General features: G+C 31.2%; 1 protein-coding gene across 2 annotated transcripts; it reads right to left on the reverse strand.

Moving 5' to 3' along the window:
* Positions 1–1,228: 1,228 nt before the first annotated feature.
* Positions 1,229–24,591, reverse strand: LOC143256085 (uncharacterized). 2 transcript variants are annotated; one of them, XM_076512808.1, is made up of 13 exons: positions 24,443–24,591; positions 24,012–24,143; positions 20,531–20,617; positions 17,906–17,977; positions 16,936–17,037; positions 15,951–16,055; positions 15,739–15,843; positions 12,194–12,265; positions 10,469–10,591; positions 5,507–5,557; positions 4,765–4,875; positions 3,938–4,081; positions 1,229–3,130 (listed from the first exon to the last, which is right to left on the reverse strand). In XM_076512808.1, the coding sequence occupies exons 2-13, from the start codon at positions 24,059–24,061 to the stop codon at positions 2,842–2,844; spliced, it is 1,311 nt and encodes a 436-aa protein (XP_076368923.1). In that variant the 5' UTR covers positions 24,062–24,143; positions 24,443–24,591; the 3' UTR covers positions 1,229–2,841. The 2 variants fall into 2 exon arrangements, with proteins under 2 accessions (XP_076368923.1, XP_076368922.1); XM_076512807.1 differs by having other exon boundaries at positions 17,906–17,980; positions 24,443–24,590.
* Positions 24,592–24,644: the final 53 nt, after the last annotated feature.

The following is a 24,644-nucleotide window of genomic DNA, read 5'->3' on the forward strand; positions in this document are numbered from 1 at the left end:
TCTTTCCATCCCATAATTTTAACATTATGGTAATGTTTCACTGATCCCTTTTGACAACTGAAGTCAGGGTGAGAAATATTTGTTATTTAGAATTCCCATATCCTTGTACCAAGGACCTGGCATAAGGGTTCTGCTTGAATGATCCTACTGGATCAAATTTAGGGTCTGAAATAACTGTCATGGTACCCCATGCATTATTAACAATATGGTACTTGTACAGGCTAGAAAAATAAGTTTAACAGCACTCCTCAAAGAAACTATGATAAGAACACCATATACAATTTTTTTTATGCTGTGGCTAAAAAAATATAAAGAATGCAGTAGAGCACAGTTTGCAACAATTTCTGGATTGTATGTGAAGCTTTATTACAGACTTCAAATGCTACTCAAGTACACCTTAAATTGTGAGACAGAGACAGGTAAATTTGAAAATAGGAAAGAAAGAACATCTAACCTAAATGACAAACTATGTACTAAGTGTCCAGGTTTACAGTATCAAGAAGACTCAAATACCATAAAATATTTTATCATACAGCAGTTAAAAAAACAAACTATACATCAATTTTAGGTACTGCAAAGAGGCTGAAATTTGCTAAAAAAGTACATAAACTGGACTGTTGATGATTGGAAAAGGATATGGGAATTGTTAGGGATAGATAAGTCCTAAGTCCAAGACTAAAACTTGTTCAAAGCATATGTTGTCCATCCTATGGAAGAAAGGTGAAAGATACATCAATTCGTAACATCGACCAGTACATTCTAAATTTTGTAACTAACTTACCATAGGCAGTGTTTTTATAGGTTGATCAACTTCATACTAGGTTCTGTATTAATAATGTATCAATACTCACTTTCAAATGTACTATGTAATTACAAAGTGAAGTAACATTCTTGTCAAACATGAACTGCTATTTCAACATGTCTTCAGTTTATCAGTATTGTATTTAATGTCTTACATTTTACTCTTTGCAACAATTTAATATTCTTGTATGCCAACTGATGGTTCAGAATATAACCAGCTAATATAAACTCACCACTGAAAATACTTTGACCGTGATGGTTGTACATTGATTACATCACAATATAATCAATAATCTGATAATCAATACGATTATTTTCTATTGTGGTAATAGAATCAGCATGTGTAAGATAAATTTAGGAATTAAGTTTACTGTTTATTAAAACAGACAACTTTCATCATAAAACACAACTTTAAACTATTACACAATTACATCAGAACACATCAATTCTCAATTTTATTTATCAAAGTATGAATATTTCAGCCAGCACATGTACAATGAAGTTGTTCAAAACTACATACAAATGAAATCGGATTAAATTTGTGATATTTCTGACGCCATAAAATTACAAGGTTTCTCTTCACACTGCACTAAGACAGGAAATGCACCCATCTACTATATATTTATTATATATAATTCTCTATTCCATACTGGGGAATGGAAATGTTCTTCACAATATCATGTACAGAGTTGTGCAAGTGCCTCTGAATTTCTCTATTGTTCTTATCAAGCAAGTTCAACAAATATTTTTAGCCCTCTGCAGAGTTAGGAAAGTTTTACAAACAGTTTATTAGCCCTTCCCAATTTTTTGGCAAGCTTACAAATATGTTGTTTCTTGTGCTAAAGTCACACCAGTAACTACCGATACATTTTGCTAACAAAAATGGTATTTCTTAAAATTTGAGGTAATTACAATGAACCATATATTTTTGCACAATACAATGTTTGCAGTTAATAAAGTAACAGATAAGTGCAATTAATTTAAGTTAATTAACAGTAAAAGTTTAATCTGCTAATTTTCAGTATAATTTTTCATTTTAATTCTGTAGTTCTACCTAAAGTCTGAAACAAGTAGGTAGTTTTCTCAAAGTAACTAATGTACTTAAGTTTCTGCTGATGATTACATTAGATAAGCAGACATGAAAAATTAAAATATCTATCTACATAAATAATAAAATGCATAACCTCCAAACACAAAAGGGAAATAGTTACCAACAAATATGGCCAATAATATAAAACTACTATCTACAGAAATAAAGCATGGGCAACAAAATCTATACCAAATGATTTCTGAGTTATTGAAACCATTATCAAATAATAGCAAGTAACAGAACTCAACTGAAACTACATTGTCTAGCTATTATACTTCTACAAAGAATTTATAAAGGTTTTCTCTTTTACTAATGTTGATTTAATTACTGATGAAATGTTTTTGTTAGTAATTCACATTTATCCTTCAGATATGTGAAACTTCATCTTTCCATTTATGATGGCTAGCTAATTTAATGGAGGCTTCTTTGAAAATTTTGTTGATGTCCTTAAAAGTTCCACACCTAAAAAAATCTGATTTTACAGGACACATTTAGCAATAATTTCATCAAGAATATTTTCCTACCTACTTTTGTACAACCCTCTCAAATTATCAGTTTATAGACTAACAATATTGTTATTAAAGAATAAACTAATAATTCAACATTTCTTCTTTAGGTCCCTAACATCCTATTAAAGCAGCAGTGTGTGGAAAAACACTCAATAGTCATACACTCGGCTTTTATATATATATAAAGAAAGGGTGGATAACTTGTATCAATGTATCACACTTCTAACTACAACTCATTATCTGTTAGACCAGAACAAAAACTTAAAGAGGTGGAAAAATTACATTAAGTTATATGTTTACTATCACAACTTTTGGTAGCTTTTGACCAGTGTCACAATACTTACACAAGAAATATTAAAAATATTTTTAAACAAATGTTTTTCACCATTTATAATAAAATAAGAACAAAGTATAAAAATAAAAAAAATGCTTGAAAAACCATTAAAAATCAATGAAATCCTCCTCTAGTAAATGAGCATCTAAATCAAACTCATTGAAAATGTCTTCAGACTTTCTAAAGGATGGAGTTGTACTAGAGACACCCTCTTCAGTAACATGCTTCTCAAATGGCACCAACTCCAGAACATCATCATTTCTAGAGCTCAGTCTGTCTTCATATTTGGAGCCGAACTCTGGACTGTAGCGTCCTTCTAAAGAGGCTGTTCCTGATGAAGTTGAAACTGATGTCGTATGAGATTCAAAGGACATATTTGCTATATCTATGTCAAAACTGTTAGGAAAGAAACAACATATGTAATTAACAGTTACAGACAGAATAAATAAAAGGTAGTTTTCATTTAGTTATGTAATAGTGCAAGGCTTGTAAAACATGTAGTATCTACAAATGTATGTTTTAAATGCAAGAAAAAAAAATTGACTATACATCTGGTAAAGTAAATTATCTTAAACCCTGAACTTTTATTATTCCTTTCTAAATATCGACTTTGTGGAAAAAGAGCAAAAGCTGTTTTGTGATATACAGAATTTGAAACAAATTTAGACCATCAGATAACAACCTAAGTTAGCTGAAGTGTTGTTTTGTGTTTTAAATGTTTCTCATATCCATATCAGTCATCTCTGTTATACATGTATCTGAAATTGCAAGTGGGTTCCTTTTCATCAAGAAGTCAAAATTTGTCATTCTTGTACAACACCAGCACAAAATACTATTAAATAATCCAACTAAAGTTTGAAGACACATGATATTTGAAGTTTGTATGACATGCTGTGTTGAAGCTAACCTACAGAGTACATAATTCTTCTTGTGACATCACAACAGTACAAATTAAAACATAAGGCTTCCCTTATTTGATGTCAGTTTAGTGTCTACTGATTGACTGACAACATATTACTGCACAGTGGTGCAAGGGGTTAAAACAGGTGACCTGTCCAAATGGTCTTCAACTCCCATTTGGGAAATTAATGAATCCTCAATAGAGGATAACACAGTCACATAGATTAACAGTAACCATAACTAAGTCAGGAATTGCAGATGAAATAATAACAATCACACAAGACATAACAAAAATAATAGTACCACTCTATGTTGTCTTCCTCCCCAGTAGGTGGATCCCATATATGCATCTGTTTACGCCAAATCCGAATCATGGTATCCCAGCTTCGACGACTGTACTTCAAGTACTTGTTAGGTGTCCGAGGATGAATTTTTGTACGGTTTTTTCTAGAAACATTTTTTTTATTATTAACATCAAAATGTTTCTCTCCTTTCTTACATAGTTTGTAAACCTGCTAAATATTATTGCTTATACTTTAAACTTTTCCTACAGTTTATTTTGATCTTTACCATATTAAAATAAAATCTCACCTTATAAAAATATACTGGAAATATGATGAGACAACCATCTGAAAACTAAGGTTTTCATATTCAATGACTAAAAATATGTTTTACCTATTTATTTGTGAAAGATACATCTTTATTCAGGTATTTTTTTAAACATAGTTAATCTATGAATTGTAGAATACCACACCAAGAGTTTGAATTAACTTGACAAATGTTGTAGTGTTTCTGTTTCATAAGCCCAGGTTCTGTCCTTATCTTGGTCTCTGTACTAGCAGCCACTTTAAAACACTGAACTAGAAACTGACCAATAAGCTCAGATTTATCCTTTGTGTTGCATTAATAAAGGTTTGTTCTACTTCTATACTAAGTACACAAACAATATTGTTTGTCTGTTTTCTTTGCTGTTCACATTCTTTTATTCCCTGAAAGACATAACCGGAACCTCCACTTTCTAGATACTTGATACTTTTAGCACAGATATCTGTGTACCTCAACATCACATGCATATAACATGCTCCAACAATTTCCTTTATACTAATAGAAGAATAATATAAGAATCTTACTTGGGAACCATGGCAACGTATCTTTGATAACCTAATGTATTTTTCCCATAGTCAATCTGTTTCTGTCTTCTCTGGAGCACATCTGAATCATTCTCAAACTCTATTTTCTGTCTAAAAAGACAAATAAAAACGAAATTTTATTCTAAAAATATATTTAGAACAATTCCAGGAAAGATAAATAAAAATTTCCTTTTTTATTTATCTTTTCATCAATCCAATATTTACAAACTCTTCATTTATTAAAGACCTAAAATAAATAACCATACAAAATAATGCAGGAAGTTTTGTAAATTACTAAAAAATAAATAGATATAGAATCAAGGCTAGTTAAATGTCACTTCACTGCATTTTGTTGCACAGTACATACTTAAATTGCTTTCTATTAAGTTTTTAACCCTTAAACAGCAAGAATGTTGTAGGTAGCAGCATCAGTTGATGACCACTGTTTAATGGTTAAACACAAAGCTATACAATAGACTGCCTGCACTCTGTCTACTACTGTGACATGAACCCTGTATTTAAACATTTTAAATTTATCAATGTTTTGTTTTTATGTCTGTTTATATCACCACACTCCCTAAGTGGAGCTTGCTTTTAAAACAATACTGTTAATTACATAACCAGAAAAAACTAAAATCTAAATAATGAAAACTTCAAATATCAGTAGGAACATCCCATGCTTTTATACTTTACTGTAAAACTAAGGGCACTTCATTATAATTACAAAATTCTAAATATATACCTTCTGAACGATTCCTGTCCATTTTGTCCTTCAATTTTCTTGGTGGGTGTACTGAAATATTATAAAAAAGTTGGTTACAACATAAACAATCATTAATTACAAAGAATTAGATTAACCTGTAATCTCAGGTTTAAACAAATTTCACATGTAGCTTACTTGAAATATGTCTTAACATAACTTAATTTTATTTCCTCATATTAAAATCAGACATTCTTGCTGTAGTTTGGCATTTTACAGCACAAAGCTACTAGGCTATCTGTGCCAAACAACCTGTACAAAAATAACATTTAAAGAGAAATTAAGTTAAAGCAAAAACAGTGTCTCAACAGCAGATAAAATCTTAAATAGAATTAAAAAATAGTAAAAACATTTATACTGTGAAAAAGCATGGCCCACTGAGGAAGTAAAACAGAATCCCAGGTGAGATGCTGTGGCAAGAATCAAAGTTGTGAAGCATACAGTAAAGGCAGTTGCAAACAGCCAAGGTGTAAAGAAGGTTCATGGACTGTGTAGAACTCCAGACTGGAGAAGTGTGGAAATCCTCTGTGCAGAGCCGAGACCCCAGATAGTGAACGTGGTCCAACATCTTCAATGCCTAGGTTATGGCACAGCCATACACCAGAGATCCATTGTCTAATTTCAACTGAATGAGGGCACAATATATCTTTGGCATAAAACATCAATCTGCTCCTCAAGAGGTGGGAGCAAGGACAGGAAGCATGTTCAGAGCCCTTAAACTCTTAATGCATAGCTCCTTGATGTGTGGAATAAAAGTCAGCTTATGGTCAAAGAAAAGCTCTAAGAACTTTACCTTGGGGTCCACAGAAAGCACAACTTCAATGTGACAGAACTTGGGATTGGGTTGAGTATCCCACTAGTGGCAAAAGTGCATGAAGACGGTTTTAGGCAGAGAATTTTCCTGTGGTCCACTTCAGTAGGCAGCCTGTAGCTGCCAGATGACTGACATGAGATATGTAACACTGTTTTGTCCAGTGTTTTCTTTATAATGATAAATATAGACAAGCTCTGATTCCTGGTGAACACCCACACAAACTCCCATTTTGATGAAATGGTCACACATCCCATATGAGGAAGTCTTGCAAAATGCCATACCTCCAACTAGAATCATAAGCTTTCTCAATGTAGATAACACAAAATAAAACAGAAACAAGATGTTAACACTTAAGAAAGGCTTCCCTGATTAATGTTTCAAGTCAAATCAGGAGGTCCATAGTGCAGTGTTGTTGTTGAAACCCACACTGGGTGGTCGAGTGGAGATTGAGTAAAAAAATCAAACAAGACAAGCATTAACCCTCCTAAGATCTTACACATATAGCTCATCAAAGCAATTGGACATTAGTTTGCAGGAATCTTGGGATCCTTCCTGGGCTTAGAAAATGGGAGACAATAGCCTAGCACCAAGCAATCTCTTGTCAGATCCAGTTAAAAACAACCAGAGTAGCAAAAGAGGCAGGAGAGAAATGGTGCAGCACCTTATGGTGAATATCATCAAGTTCAACTGATGTACTGCCAGACCAATGAAGAGCAGGCTTGAGTTTCACCAGTGTAAATAAAGGGGCATTTATAGTCAGAGATGATCATCCCTAAGGGAAACAGGAAATCGCTTTGCCCGAGTCTTGATGGCTATGAAGGTGGGGCATGAAGTAGAAGTGTTAGATGCATGAGAAAAGCTTTTCCTGAGAGCATCTGTGATGTTCTGGGCATGAGCAACTTCCAAATCATCAGGAAGTAAGATCAAAAGGGGGCCAAAGAATACTGCCAACTGAATCTTATCCTGTATGCTTTGGAACTGGAGACAAAAGAGACATTAGTTGTGAACTTAACCCAAGATTCCTTCTGGCTTTGACATCTGACACATGCACGAGCTTGCTGAAATGCAATGTGGTTAAAAAATGTGGGGTACCTATGAAAGGTATCCCAGGCCCATTTTTAAGCCTTCAGGGATGAAGATACCATGTAAAACATGTTGAGGTTTTAGGAATATGCCAAACAACTGTGTGGACAATACAATTAGTCACTGCTACCACACAGTCTTCTGTTGATAGACTACAGACAAAAGCAGGATAAAATTTCAAGAGAACAGATGGCCTGGTTGAACTTCCATTGAGGTATGGGGACAGTCAGCTTCTGTCAAAGTGATAGGGAAACAGAGAGAGATCAAGAGCAGCAAAACACTGACTAGGTGCATGAAAACATGTATAAGAACCAGTACTGATGAGAGAAAGGTTGTGATCTGATACCATATGCTATATGGAATGATCCCTCCCATCAATTTCAGCACCATCCCAGAGGGGATTATGTCCATTAATCCCCAGGATTGAAAAGGAAGATTATAAGTGTTCAGTGAGGGCATCGAGGTCTAATTGATCATTGGTCTTTCCAGGAAGCTGGTAGAAAGAACAAAGAGTAATGGTACAAATCAACAAAACATGGATGACTACCAGCCTCCAGGGGTGTATCTATCGGCAGAGACAGGTCAGCCAAAAGCTGACTGACCAGCAGTGCTATCCCTCCATGAACTCATTTATCACACAATCTGTCACTACTATACATAGAAAACTGCCAAAGGTGACTACATTGGCAGGTTTCAGAAATGTTTCCTGTAAGGAGAAACACATAGGATGATAAGAATCAATCAAATCCTTAATGTCATCTACATATGATCAAAAATCCCAACAGTTCCATTGTATCAAAGTGGACATTTTTATTTATGTGGAGAAGAATGGGGCAGGGAGCATTTCTGTTGAGAGGAGGCTTGGCATACCACAGAAACGCCTTAGCTGGAAAAACCAACGAAAATCCCTGACAAGGGAATGTTCTTCAAGCCCCTCTCAGCAATAAGTTCTATTGAGGAATTCAGGGTAGCATAGGGAGTAAACTCCATGAATACATCTCCAATACTCTTCAAATTAAGGAGTTTAGTGTGTTGTGGATGGTGTTTTAATCAAAATGTCTTCTTTTTGACTGAAAAAGGGGGACACCTGCCCTAAAGATTTCTCAGATAATAAATGCAGAATGAGAAATAAATTGAAGTACAGAAACCAACTGTGATGATGATTGTTGAACAGCCATCCATTCATGGTCATTTACCATTTAACATTTTTTTCTCAATTTTATTTTTATATTTTCTTCATGAATGGGAATATCAATAATAAAGTAAAAGCACTTCATTGCCCACTCTCCCCACCAACCACAGAACCCTATGAAGGGATACACTGCAATGCCAAACAAAGATACTGCAGCAACACTATGGTTTCATGAATACTATATCCAAACACCAGTATCAGACACAATGTCCACAACACCTGTTGAGAATGTCCAACACTGGTACTTGGTTGATCCTAGCTCAAGTGGACTAGCCAAATGACCCTGGGGAGCACCCGAAAGCTGCTCGTCTACAGTAATTCAAGGCCAAAGTGGTGTGTTACGGTTAAACCTCTCAACATTAAGGTTGCCAGAGAAGGTTCTGTTCTTTCAATTTACCTCCTCTGGGAGGTTCCCTCACCATGTACAGAAATTCACCTTAAATGGTTGAATCAGAAAATTTTATAACTGTTAAAAAAAATCTGAATTATTATGTTCACACCAAATTAGCTAAGCCTGGGTGAAAGTATCCAATGATCATTTTTGGCTGTCTACTTACACTTCTGCCAAAATGTATGCTTCATTCAGACAGAACAAAAGGTTTTTGATTTGTCTTTTACACACAATTACACAAAAGAACAAAAAAAAAAATAATGAACTATACATGCACTATTTATTTGAGAGAATTACGATGCAACTAGTGTTTCTTTACCTACACATATTTACCAACCTACATTATATGAATGTGATACAAGCTTAAGAATAATGTTAAATAAATAAGGGTTTGATACACATTTAAGACATTTGAACATTATGCTGTCAACCTGTTCTACTACCTAAACTTACTTAAGCATGTCTAATGTCATTCTATAGAGGAAATATTCAAGCCTATAAGTTAACATGAAAATATGTTATAGAAACCATAAAAAAATTTACAGATCTGTAGTTTGTTTCTCAGTCTTCTAAACTTTCTACTAAATCATCTTCCTAAAAACCACAAATTACTTCCCACATCACTTTATTCACTTTACATTGTACAAGTAATTTTATAATCTGCTCTGTTCAATGGTATTTAAAATTTGTCTGTAGCTATTTTCAAAGATATTGAGTTGCCATAAAAGGGTGTGAATGAAATGTTATACCAATACAATGAAATCAAGAAAAGGAAAAATCACAAGAAACAAAAACTTAATTACTTTCTCAAGCAGTGATAGTTTTTAAACAAATACAAAAACCCACATTTGAGACGTGAAGAAAAGAAACATCATTTAGTGCTTTGTTTACTTCTCATAGCTGTGCAGAAATTATGACCCAATATTTAAGTTTCATTTTCAATTAAAATTAAATAATGGTTAACAGCCAAAAGTGAAAAACCAAACTGTACATTGGCAGTCAATATTTTTTGAATTAATCAAGACTTATTTTTTAATGTTCTACAAAGCAACTAATTTTCTAAAATCTCATTATTAAATCTAATAATTTAAAACCAAAATATATTAATTTCTATTAGTATTAACATTACATGAAAATAACCGAAAGTTGCGTGTATGGAACTGAATACCACGTTGCTCAAGTACAATACGAGACATAAATTTGGATCGTATTTATAATTCATCATCACTTATAATGCTATGTTAAAACTAATTTAACCGTGAATTCAGTTACCCTTGCTGCTAGTACACAAATACCACAGTTTGTAACATTTTTTTTGTTAGTTCTAATTTCTGATTAATTATCACATTGTATCATAAATATGTCTAGTTTTCTTGCACCCTAAAAATAATGCTACCACTAATATAATGGTACACACTTATAAAATACTAACAGTTCCATTTTCTTTCACTTAATGGTTATTACCTCACTGATGAACTTGTCTCCAATTTCTCTTCCTCTTCCTCAACTAAAGTTGCCCAGTCCTTTTCAAGTCTCCAATTTTTCCATTCATCAAAGTTTACAGAAATTTTTTGCTCTTGTTCATCACTGACACAAATATTAGTTCCAGTTTTAGTTGTGAAGACAAAAAAAACAACACAACAACAACAAAAACTCAGTCAATAAATACATGTTAGATACAAAATATGGCTTTCATTATAATGTCTTCTCAAACAATTCATGCTTGTAGGTAAAACCTACAAAAAACATTTAAAAAGTAATGAAAGAGTCTTCTCATTTTTACTAAGAACCAACTATTTAAAAGTCAAGCCTAGAATTATATAAGCTTTAACATCATGTTCTCCAGTTTCTGAATTTTTTTATTAAAAAAGAATCATTTTTAACTGTGTTTTCAAACCTCACTTTATGACAAAAAACAACACTGATCTGATAATTATTTCTGAGCAGAATGTCAGGTTAACTTCTAGAGAAAGAAATGAGCAGGCACAATATAAAATGACAATTCCTTAAAGGTTAGTAATTAAAAGTTAAACCCTTTTATCCTAAAAATGAAGATAAATTCTAAGAACCCATAACTAAAAAAAAAGAACATACGTTATCTTTTTATATAATGGTACAAAACGCTTATTTTCAATATGTCACAAACTAAACACAACAGCAAAAAGTGGTTAAGTTTTTTTTTTTTAATTTTCAAGCAAAGTTGTACAAGAGCTGTCTGTGCATATCTGTTTCTAATTTTGAACTGCTAAACTAGAATCAAGAGCACATACTGCCAACTCTCAGGTTAGTTAAAATTTGGTTAAAGTGCGATTTGACCATCATTCTTGTATGGACAAATGCCTCCAATGTGCAAAGCGCATTGTAGCAGCAAAGAGGTTTTAAACATGAACCATTTGGATTCACAATCTGGGCACACTTGGATATCTCTAGCCAGCCTTGGTAGACTAAGTGAAGCAGAAACTAAGATTACTGCTATATTTTTATTGTTTCTGTCTTGTTTCTGATTCATACAGTTTTTCAGTAAAATATTTTGATACAATACTCAAATATGAGAACTTTAGAAAAAGCTAACATTTGTGACTTATTACCTTCACTGATAATTAGGTAAAATAAACATTGATAGTGAAAAGCACCCAACTACACAATGTGATTAACTGTCTTTGTGGTCTTTGAAAACCATTTTAACAACTGTAACATCCTCATAGGATAACGATGCCTTTATTTTAGAACTCCAGTAAATACAAATTATTTAACCACAATAGTGTCATGAATTAAGTACATCTAACAATCACCAGTAAAAATATCAAATTAAACCTATGTTTTTATCATAAAATTAGTTTTATATGACCTCTGCACTTTTGTTGCACACTTTATGAATTCAGAAAATATTCGAAAAGTGGGTCACAGATCTAAAACTAAAGTATTAAGTTTATTTTAATTTCTCAGTTAAAAATTTAATTTAATGTATACATTTCAACATATTAAGTAAATAATCTAATATTCAATAAAAGTAAGTTTTATAAAAAGCATTTGCACAATTTATTAATTTAAATTATTAAACTTACAGAATTTCATGTTTCCAATGTACCATATTTCCAACATAGCATGATGTAAAAACACTGACTTCCTATACTTTGAATGATTAAGAAAGAGTACATTGCAATCAGTTTATGATAAAAATGTTCTTACTTTCTGCTGGGACTCAAGGTTGTGGGAACAGCCTCATAATACCTCAGTGGTCTGCTTTTCTTGCCCAGAGAACTATCGAATTACAAATATGACTTTTTAATTATATTAAAAAATGCTAATTTATGTTGCAATGCTGTAAAAAATTACCTTCTGGGATCATTTAATTAACTTTTAAATCTGAAGATTTTTTTCCCCATTATTCACAAGTTTCCAGATTAAATACACAAATCCTTAATTTTAAATTTTGTTCCACATTTTAATGACAGATCCATACAAATCTGAACATACAGCACACAATAACAGCTTCAAGGACTTTTAGTCATTTAAATCATGAATAATAACAGCACTAAATGTAACAAAAATCAGCCACAGTGATCCTGCGTATTATTGTTTATAAAAGCATGTGACAGCACTATAAAATGAGAACCAAACAAATTAACCCTAAAACACCCTGTCTCTTAGCTGTTGTTTGAAACCATATGAAAATACAATGGCATAATAAAATAAATTTAACCAAAACACAATGAGCTTCTGGGTTAGTGTTCTAAATCACATGATAGCACTGCAATAAGAAAGGTAACGAAGAGTTATGGAATATTATTTTTATTATTGTTTCAAATATATACTTTTCCTTTGTGTACAAGTTTGCCAAGCACATTGAGCAAGTGAAAAAAACATTCTGATTAAATGATAGCTCTGTTTCCATAATTGTAAGAAAATATTCAAACGAGATTAATTGATAGACATTTTATTGACCATGACTTCTGATTCTTTCCTCAAAATATTTTTTTTTATCACTAATAGATGGAGAGAACTTAGCAAGTTTACAAATATGATTGCTCACCCTGCACTGTAACACTTCATGGACTTCTCCATAATTTCACAAATTTCATTAATTACAAAAGTTATCAAAAGCTTATACTGAACAAAACCATACCCTACTTTTGTGTGTTTAACTTAGACATACTACGTAATCCATTTATACACTTCTATTCAACACATATTTTCAGCAGTATAATTTAACATTTTCATTTTTTAAAACAGTGATACTTAGACAATTAAAATAGTTATCTTCTTTTATTTGAGCATTTTCCTGCTTAACTATGCAAGGGATATTTGTGCATATATCCTTAATTTTTAACTGACAGAGCAACAGCATTCACTTCCAACTGTATGATTATTTTATGCCTAACCACGTAATGGGAATTTAGTATAATTTATATGCATAATGGTTTAATGTGCAGACCATGTTTCTATAGCAATGAGATGTGAAACATGAAACATTTGGATTCTTAGCCTGGGCACACTAAACAATTAGCCATACCTTAACCAAAAATTCGCTGGATATTTCAAACAAATCTTTAGAGTAAGTGCAACAGTAGCCAAGACAACTAATTCTTTTAATTAGCAAAAGTTGATATGTTCTAGATGACTATGTCACAGATAATTATAGATGTCACCATATGTTACATTATCTAACCTACATGAAAGCCAGCACGTGTTAAATTGCATTTGATTTTAAACCTCAATTGTTTCTGAATTAAGGTGTTTTCTGTTATATCATCAACATTTAAAAAAAAAAGTATTTAATCAACGGAGACTCTAAATGACAAAATTGACAAATTTTAAATTTTGTTCTGTATACATTTCATTTTATATTTTCACTATGTAGACTTATAACAATATTAGGTTATACTTTTGTTGCTAAGCAACATGACATTAAAGCCATTGTTTCCAAAATGTACTGGCTTTTTCAGATATATTAGAAGTTGTTATATAAGGAACCATTACTTTTCTATTAGTTTTTTTGCTAGCTTGCCTCATTAAAAAGATGCACACACAGTTTATGATTTCCATTGGTAAAATAAAGAACCGCCTCTTTTCTGTGTTTTTTGCTAGCTTGTCTCATTAAAAACAGGTGCAAGCAGGTGGACAAGTAATAATCCCCAGGTGCACACCCTCAGGGTCCATTTAGTATGGGAGCAAATTTCTTGGAGCTATGATGGTTACACACAGATATGCCCTTTCATTATTATAAACATTTTATTCTTATTTTTGATTCATATTAACTTTTTTTAATTAAATATGTTTTATATACTGGAGGTGTACAAAGTGTCCCCCTCATTTGAAAATGTTGTTAATTTGTTATATCTTTTATTAGATAAAAAATATGTAAAACTATACGTTTTTAGAATGCACTCAATGAGATCTGTTGAAATATTATCTTAAATCCTAATTTTTTTACACTGGCTTTCGTAAAGATCTGAACTTTTCATGACTTTAGTTATACTTTCTAATAAAAAATTTGTGCACCTGCCGTAGTTTCTTAGATCTTATTAGCCTACAAAATGATCCTCAAAATCACACAAACCAGTTTCACAAGTTAATATTTAGTTGACATTCCCTTTGATTTTAGTACTGCTTCACACCAATATGGTATGCCTTCAACGAGTTTGTGCAGATATTTCCGAGTGACTGACTGCCATCTTTCCTTGAATATTTCAAAAAGTTCATCTCCCATGTTTGGCTTATGATCTTTTGTTAATCGATTTAACTCATCCCATAAATTTTCAATTGAACTGATATCATGTGAACAACCTGGCTATTCCATAACATCAATTTCTTATTTCTAAGATATATCTTTTAACAACTCCACAGTTCCAAAAAAACTCATTTGATCATTTTTTTAGGCTAATTGAAATAAGAAGATCCAGGAAATCACAGCATGTGCACAACACTTTCTACGATATAACTTAACTAAAATATTTTAAAAGTTCAGGAATTTGCAAAAGCCAGTGTTGAAATTAGAATTTTAGATCACATTTGAATAGATCTCAAGTGTGTTCTAAAAACACAGTTTTATATAATTTTCTGTTATCTAATAAAAGGTGTAACAAATTAACAAAATGTTCAAAAGGGGCCACTTCTTTGTCTACCCTCTGTAGTGTAAAAAAATGTTAAATAAATAAAACCACCAGGTTGCTGCTTATATATTTACACATCATCTTCATTGAATGATAGTAGAGAAGTATAACTAAGTATATAGAATACTGAATTGTCAGTATTTACAACTGTAAAGTCCTTGCATTAGAATCATGTGTTTTTAACTTGAAATCTCCAATAGAAACAAACAGCCAGCCAATAAACTAAACTGTTTACTTTTGGCACAATAAAGAGATGAATGCACAAATCTATCAGTCATCAGAGAAAACAATAAATAAAACCTTTGGATGTGTTACAAAAAGTAAATCAATTTTACTGCACAGTTCAAACATTTAGCACTGACTCTTAATTTTAAATCTGATGTCTGATGATAATTTTTTAAACCTAATGAAGACCCTTCATTGTATTAAGCAAATAAACTAATGCTCAATAAAGGTGAATCTTTGAAAAGAATAGACACAATATATTAGTTTAAGTTATTAAGTTGGAAGTATGTCTACATCACAGAAATACATACATGGTGCATCTAAGTTGTCATTTTTTAAAAATAGCATGATGTAAAAAGACAAACTTGCCATGCTTCAAATGATTTAAAAAGTTACCTTGAAATCAGTTTATGATCAATATCTTCTTCCTTGCTGTTGGGACTCATGGTTCTGGAAAGAGCCTCATAATATCTTACTGGTCTGCTTTTTTTGTCCACAGAACTATATTGTGCACAGAAGAAAAAATATACTAATGTAATAAAAACATAAAACTAGCATGATGTAAAAATATAGACTTGCCATGTTTCAAATGATCAAAGAAAAGTTACCTTGAAAGCAGTTCATGATTACCATCCTCTTCCTTTCTGTTGGGACTCGTGTTTCTGGAAAAAGCCTCATAATATCTGCCTGGCCTGGTTTTTCTGTCCATAGAACTATGTTGTTCAAAGAAGAAACAATATACTAATGAAATAAAAACTTAAAAATACTAAGAAATGATTATATGATGCATGATATTATAGAAAGTATGAACTGGGATCAAGCTGATCCCATAATATCTCACATCTGAAATAATAAAAAATTTTTTGTCATGTTTACTACAGTTTTAATTTGACACATCCATTATCTAAAGTTTAAATTATGACTGCAATTTAAAAACATGCCCATATATAGTTAAATGTTTAGTATGCAACCAATGCTCTCAGGATTCTTACTAATAACCATGAGTATAAGAGAACTAAATTCAACCACAACCAACTACAGCAGTCCTGAATGTAACTGTTTTAAATGCATATGATAACACTATGGAAGGACGATCAATCAGATTCCATAAAACATTGAGGCTTTAGGTTAGTGTTTTAAATCATGTGACAGCATCATGAAACAAAAAGCAGCCACTACAATAAAAGCACTTACATCTTTTAATTCCTGTTTCATTTTTTTGTGTGTATGTAAATGCTTGTGAAGTAGTTTGAACACATGAAAAAATCTTATTTAATATCTTTGTTTCTAATATTGAAAGTAAAAATATCCAAAACAAATTTTTGATTAAAAAGATGATTTTCTCACAATGGTCTTTAATTGTTCCCTCGAAATAAAGTATGGATGAACGATAAATGGTATGAACTACACAGAGTTTAAAAATACAAAGGCTTGTCTTGTGCTATAAAGACATCAAAATTTCACTTTTAAATTATTAATCTTAAAGTACGTTTATATTAAAGAATTTCATGAACTGAATTCAAATTCTCATTTTCCCAAAACAGTGCAATGTCAAAAGACAGACTTGTTAAACTTCGAATGATTAGGGTCTACCTTGAAACCTGTTTACACCCAAAACTGTTTTTTCTGTTGGGACTCGAGGTTCTGGAGAAATCTTTGTAATACCGCTCTGTTCTGCTTTTCTTGTTCATAGGACTATTAAATTACAAAGAAAAAAATCTGTATTCATACAATAAACAGTATAAAATATGAAAGACAATTTAACTAGAACAATGAGAAATGTTGATTTATGGCATGGTATTATAGAAAATATTATTAACTGTGCTCAAGTTAATTAAATTAGGAATCTAAAGTTTCTTTACACTAATTGTGTTTGACATAACCATCTTAATTTTATTTAGTTTGTCCCAAAACCACAACAATGACCATCAATAGATAAAAAGTGACTACTGAAAAATGAAGGCTTGTAAAAGTATCTTGTACAAAAGGATTTGATACGGTTCAAAAAATAGCTGGTCTAATTATTTAAGAAATAGTGGTTTTCTTGTAACTGGTGTTGTGAGATGAATGCTCCAAAGAGAAGGGGACAGTGCATTACCAATTAAAAACTAAATGAAAAAAAAAACGAAACATTTTTACACTGCACAATTCTAATTCATTCAATGATGCCTAACTTATTTTTCTGTTTCATAAATGTTACACATTAATGTGCAAATAAGCTTAAATAAGAAAAAATAGTGAGATATTCTTTAATTTAGGGTTTATTTTATTTAATTACAAACACCACTCAGAACTAATATCAGTCTCAGTTTGCCTCAGAAATTTGCACAATTTCCACATAACAATTCATAATTTTGAGCTGATATAACTGATGTATACATAAATTTTTAGTTGTCAATAGATGTTGAGTGTAGTGCAATATTAAAATTCACAACAAATGCACAATTCTTGTCTCATCAACATAAATACATCTATTTTTTTGTTCTTGGAACACATCTACAAATTAATATACATTAATATACTGATTACTTTTATTTCGTTCAAATGTAATAAAGTGACTTACCTTAATTTCTCAAGTGGAGGAAAATCATCTGGATGAACTGTTTCATGGGATGGTTTCTTCCAGGAGTTTTTCCTTCTTGACATAAGGTAAGAAAAAATCAAGTTACTAATACTTGTATCTAATACAGCCCATTTTAAGATGATTATATAAAGACAGATTCAGTTTAAAATATGCACATTTCCTGACACAGATCATATTTAGGGTTAGGTAAAGTAAGAGTAAGAGTGATAAATACAAATAAAGATAGTAAGTACATTCTTTTTTTTAAAAAATGCACCACTGATATGCATGACAAAGAGAAAACACACATTCCAAACTTGACAGGGTTAAATACATGCAAATCCCATTATAAAGAATGGCTAATTAGAAAATCTCCACAAAATTTTAGATATGCATTGTGAAAAGCTGAAAAAACTTTTCAGTGCTGAATATTTTCTTCAACAGTGCAAGTAATCGTTCAAGGATGGGCCATACCAAATTTCTTAACCTATCATAACTGCATTAACTCTATGAGGATGACTCAGATATTCCACATTATAATCTTTAACAGTATGGTTTTAAAATTTAATCAGATAACTATTATTAAATATGTCTATAAACTTACCATCTGAATGCACTTTATAAAGTAAATTTTTACACTAAGTTTTACAAGAAAACGTCTAAAAACTTCTGACCTTCATAGTCATGTGTAACTACTCTGAATTTTTTCCTTTTATTAGTTTAACTCCAAGATCCCAGTATGTATACTGTACATGTTATGTAGATGCAATCTATAAACAATTTCAAAGTTTAATGTACAGTTTTAACATCTTAACTGTTTGTTTTGTGCAATATCAATACATTTTCCCAATCAACAATAGAAGTTCTGTCTGTTTTGGAAAATAATTTGAAAATGAAAAACATGCAGACAGGTCACAAAACACAAGTTTGGATGATGAAACTGTACATTAAACTTTGGAACTGTTGATAGACTATCAACATATCTCTTTTGATATATTCATTTATAACTAATAAAAAAAACTATTTTAATTTCAAGCTTACAACAGTCCTTTTAAAACTGATGGCAATAAATATTAACAAGATATTTCTATTGCATAATTAGGCATTTAATAATTTTTACAACTTTTTGACAAGGGTTAACTCACTAAGTAGTGACTGCAGAAGTTCATGCTCATAGCAGATAAATGTATAGAAAAATGGTCATTTTTTTATCCGTGACATGGTTGTTTCAGGTAACAGTGAACAGTACACTACAAAATTCATACAATAAAACTATTAAATTAAAAATACGGTATATATACAAAATGGTAAGCAGTTGAAATTGTGAATAATATGAAATCAAGTTGTGGAAACAATTATTTAGTGAAAGAAGACAAATGTATGTCCAACTGACTTTATAATTCTTAAAACTTCATTTCAATACATTAATAAGTCAGTCAGCAGTAAGTGTTAAGTACAGAAATCAGATAAAATATTACCTTTTGCCTTTAAAAAACAAACTTACATTCATTTAGGAGCAAAGTAAGAAAACTGTATGATGAAAAAGTATTTTTATTCTTAGCATAAAAATCATTTTCCACTCAGTCTGTCCAGTCAGATTGACTCTGCACATCCTCAGATAAAATTTAAATAAAAATACTTTATTAAAAAAATCTCATTTTTTTGCAATGTTTATAAAAAAAACATGCAAAATTTTGTGACAGTACACTTAACAAATCTTCTATTGTAGCAAACATTGCTGTACGCAGTTTCACAGAATTGGGTTAGCAGAAAACATCAGTACTACCTTCATAGTGTTACTGCTCCCCACTGCCCATGTTTTCATAAAGAAATGTATTATGGGAGATAGGCATTGCTTTCTGAAGGAAACAGTTATGAATGACCTGATGTGTATCTGACCCCTTACTGTACAATTCCAAAGCTGTTAAACTACAGACAAGGCAGTCAGTCTTGCTACACAGAAAGATGGTCTCCCTTCCTATGATCTCATCTGAAAGTATCCTACTACATACACATGGTTCTATATTTTTAAGCAGGTTGTTATAATGTCCCATCCTGTGAAATGTTATAATTTTATACAGAAGTTTAAATCAAGATAGAACAACAGTATCATAAGTCAGTCATGTTCCTACAAGTGTTCCAATAAAGTTTGCCTTTATCATTACATGTAATTTTGTACTGTTTACAATTAATTATTAGATTAATTTGTGTATAAAGGACAGGATCTGGTTTGAATTTCATGCAGAGAAACACAAGCTAGCCATTCTTACCTTCAGAGCAACAGACAAAAAGAAAGGTAGCTAGTCATCACTACCTACCACCAATTCTTGGCCTACTCTTTTATCAACAAATAATGGGACTAATCATTACATAATAATGTCTACACAGCTGAAAGGGTGGACAAGTTTGGTAACAAGGATTCAAGCCCACAACATCCAGATTGTGTGTTAAGTGTCCTAACTGCCAGGCCTCAAACAGGGACAGAAGGCCCATTACAAAATGTTTCACTAAGACGTGTCATCTGCCATTGACAATACCAGGAAATAAATCACTTAAAATACACCATTGTCTACCATAAACATCTCTATGATTATATACAGATATAACTGAAAAAAAGTTTATTACCTATCACACCGATAATCTGTCTTTGATTGCCTTTCTCTTTCATTACTGGAAAAGAGGCTTTTTGGTTGGAAACTTGAACTTTCTTTTCTGGAAAGAAACATTTTTTATACAAGATTGAGCATGTGTGAAACACCTTGACCAGAAAATATTAATAACCATGAGTTTTATGTAAAATGAAATAATACATTCAACAGGAACAAAACAGATTTTTAATAATAATAAAAAAGTCCAAATGCAAACTGCTTCTTGTAAAAATGAATGAAAAATACTATATAATGGTGGGTTTAAAACAATCGACTTTTAGAAAAAAAGATAAAATCCTTAAATATATAACATAAAACATCAAGTATTAATGTAGTGCAACAGCAAATTCCCCATCAACTTTGAAAGTTTTTATATACATGTTATTTCGAGTTCATTTCCTAAGACTTGTGCATTTGTATTTTACTTAACTAAAAAACTTTCTTAGGTCTATATGATATATGTAGTTTACTTTATCTCTTAACTAATAACTCTGTTCACAGTTTCACTCCAAATGCAAACTCTTTTGTGTGGGTATTTATTTTTTACATTTATTAACCAGCCACTAAAAGAGTAATTCTATTTCATTACTGTCATGATATTTTCATGCCAACTGATTTCCCTAATTAGGTTGGTCCCCTAGAAAGGTGAGGGTCAGCAGGATAAACTAAGAAGTATTGCTGAGCTCCTCTAAAATTAACTGAGTTAGTGCTAAGAAATAAATAGACTGCCCAAAAGATGTAAATACACAACAAAAATTTACTTTCATTAAACAGTACAAATCAACACCTGTACCATATGATAGACAGGTGTCATAAATAATCAGTACTCCTCGAAACTTACTTCAAAACTGAAAAATTCAATCAAGATTATGTTCCAAACCAACTAAGAGTACACCTTGTGCTAGAATGGCTAAATCTTGTTATTTTGTTTAAAATGTAATGCCAAACTATGCAAAGATACTAGAGTCAACCAAAAGGCTGGTTATTCCCATTGAAACATAAAGGTGGTTTTAACTTTGAGATATCAACCAATATATCATTGCAGACACTGCTGTTAACCTTAATATACAAGGTGCAGCTCACAATACGTCTCATGAGGAGACCACGTTATTTTTCATGGAAATTACAAAAGAACAAAGACAGCCAGAACATAAACAATTCAAAAAACCAAATGAAACATTTTTAAAAATCCCACATTAAAACAAGAAAAGGCACAGTATGCCTGTATACTACAGTATCACATGGAATACATATTACACAAATATACATAAAATAAAGCAACTATTTCCACAGTTTGTCTTTATGATTATTACTTCCGCCAGTGAACCAGTGCATGTTAATTTGTACATTCTCAAATGAATATTTGTTTTCATCTTTCGTAATGTCAGATCACTTACAATAGCCAAGAAACTTCTGTAGTTCTATTAATTAACTAGCTGCATCATTTTATTATTAAATCATATTATTCACAAGTTTATTTTATCAAACACCTTTTATGAAATTCTTAATTATTCTATTTAATTCATAAAAAATAAGTAAATGGCAAATAGAGAACTTAAGAAATAATATTGGTATATATGAAATATGCTTTGTCTGCAGATACACAAGTAGAAGATTTTATATTAATACTGTTAGTTTAATGTTGAGAAAACTAACCACCATTACAAATTCACCAACTTCTGGAACTGGAAAGATCAACAATATTTTAAATATTGCTTCTGTATGGTACAAGTTACGAGTTGACCTTACAGCCTACACACATAAGCAAGTACGCACATACACAAATACTGCACAAAAATTAATATTAGATATACTTAACATAATGCAATTAGAATTATAAAAGTTTTTTTTTTAATATTTATGTTTTTCAACTGATGCAAAAATTTTCATTCTCTTCAGAATATGTTCTTAAAATAATAACCCATATTTTAATATTTGTAACAAATTAGTTTACCATATAGATATCAGAACTATAGAAGAAAGTGACAGACAGGCAGTGTGTGCATTTTTTATAGCAAAGCCACAGTGAGCTATCCGAGGAATTGAACACCTGATTTTAGCAATGTAAATCTGTAAACTCCTATCACAAGACCAGAGAGATGAGATGTAACAACGTAAGAGTAATATAAATATATGGTTATCTATTAATAAACAAAAAGGTATAATTTTCCTGTTTGACATCTAGAACATGCTGAATAACATTTTCCTAATCAAGTTTAAATTTTAAATTTTAAGATGCAAAACTATGATTAAAATTAACATACCTGTACTGAGTTGGGTTTGTTAACTTTAAAAAAAAATCATGTTTTCCAAATATTACTGTGCAATTTTTGTTGGGTACTTTGGTAAATTGTAATACTGGTAATGCATCTTTGTGCAAATATAGTTATTATATTGTTTAGTAACAGTTTATATACTACAGGGATGAAGTATATTTTCCACCTCTTTAGTTAAAAAATAAAATTTTCAAAATTACATTTTTCATATTATTTTCCCAGTTGAATTTTTGAGACACTTAAGTAAGTAGCTACTACTTTTCTTATGAGATGAACTAGGCTGAGTGGTGATCCAATGTCCAATTCTCTTAAAGAAATGTTTAAGTAGTGAGTTGAGTTATTCTTGTTGGAGAATGAGATAAACAAACCATCATTTTTGCTGCTCATTAGCTAACAAATACCCATCACTGTTTTCTTTTACATACAACTCCAGTTGCTGCTCATTAGCTAACAAATACCCATCACTGTTTTCTTTTACATACAACTCCAGTTGCTGCTCATTAGCTAACAAATACCCATCACTGTTTTCTTTTACATACAACTCCAGTTGCTGCTCATTAGCTAACAAATACCCATCACTGTTTTCTTTTACATACAACTCCAGTGGTTTATTGACACATTTAATAGCTTTGAAGAGATTTAGACGGACTATCAAAATTTTTTCACAAAAACCACAAAAATATTAATACAGATTTTGAACAGCATTTTCAATGGTATGAGTGCATGTGTATAACAATAATTGCTTTTTTCAGGCCTAAATATTCAGCTTAAATTTAGAAGACATAAAACTATGGTATAAAATAAAGGTTAACTTTGCTTAATAACATTTATGCTATACCATAGTTTCACTTTGATAAAACAAAAGAAATACTAATTTATACACAACAATTAGCAATTTTCAGTCATGGTGACCACAACACAATTTCATGTTGAATAATTAAAGTTCTTACAATTAAGAAAAGATTGGGTAATGTAGTAGTTATAACTGATAAAAAAACCCACAAAAAAACTCACTTTCTTCAAGTATAAATTTAATATACATTTAACAAAAATATTCCAAATTAAAATAATGGATACAAGATACATACCTTGTGTTGGCCTAGTATAATGATTATACTAATATGAGCTTAGTATCGTACATAATATACATATATTAAGACTTATTTTAATGTTAAAACGTACCTTTTACTTGCCGACCTATCATTTCTCTCTCGTAAGACAGATGTGGACATCCTCTTTTCTTTCACTCTTGAAATTGTTCTGATATTTATATTTGCAGCTTCGCCTCTTTCTACTTTCTTATTAGCTTGTTGTCTGAAAAGTTAGTTAGAAGCTAAGAATTTAATAAATAAACCTTTATCATATTTAACTAAGTTACAGTCTACCATGAAATACCACTTTAAACGTTTAATAATTAATGCCACTAGGTCCCTGTTATTCTTCTACTGTTTCAACTTTTAGCCCCTTGAAATAGTTTAGTTTGAGAATTTAACTTTCTACATCGAACTAGTTATAAACTTTTCTTCTCAACAAAGTTCTAGTGTAAATACAGTATTAGCATCTAGATTTTGAGAATCAGAACACTTCCTCGGACAAAAAATAAAATGATTTACCAATCTTTTGTTTTCAGGGTATTACACAACCAGCACGTCTTCCACGTTTGCACATAAACATAAATTTTACAACATTCAAACAAACACTCTTTATTACTCTGTTTCACAAATGAATACGTGAATCTTTGTTTCGCGCCAACATAATTTTAGCGCCACCTATTTGTTTTTCTAAATGTACTTATTTCTTAAATTCACAATTTAA

This window comes from Tachypleus tridentatus, chromosome 7, assembly GCF_004210375.1.
Source record: "Tachypleus tridentatus isolate NWPU-2018 chromosome 7, ASM421037v1, whole genome shotgun sequence".
Classification (NCBI taxonomy): domain Eukaryota; kingdom Metazoa; phylum Arthropoda; class Merostomata; order Xiphosura; family Limulidae; genus Tachypleus; species Tachypleus tridentatus.

Coding starts and splice junctions, on each gene's coding strand:
- LOC143256085 (XM_076512807.1), bottom strand. CDS start 24,061: ATGTCCACATCTGTCTTACGAGAGAGAAATGATAGGTCGGCAAGTAAA. Junction 16,056..16,935: donor GGGTGTAAACAGGTTTCAAG/GTAGACCCTAAT, acceptor TGAACAACATAG/TTCTATGGACAGAAAAACCA. Junction 4,082..4,764: donor TACGTTGCCATGGTTCCCAA/GTAAGATTCTTA, acceptor AAATGTTTCTAG/AAAAAACCGTACAAAAATTC.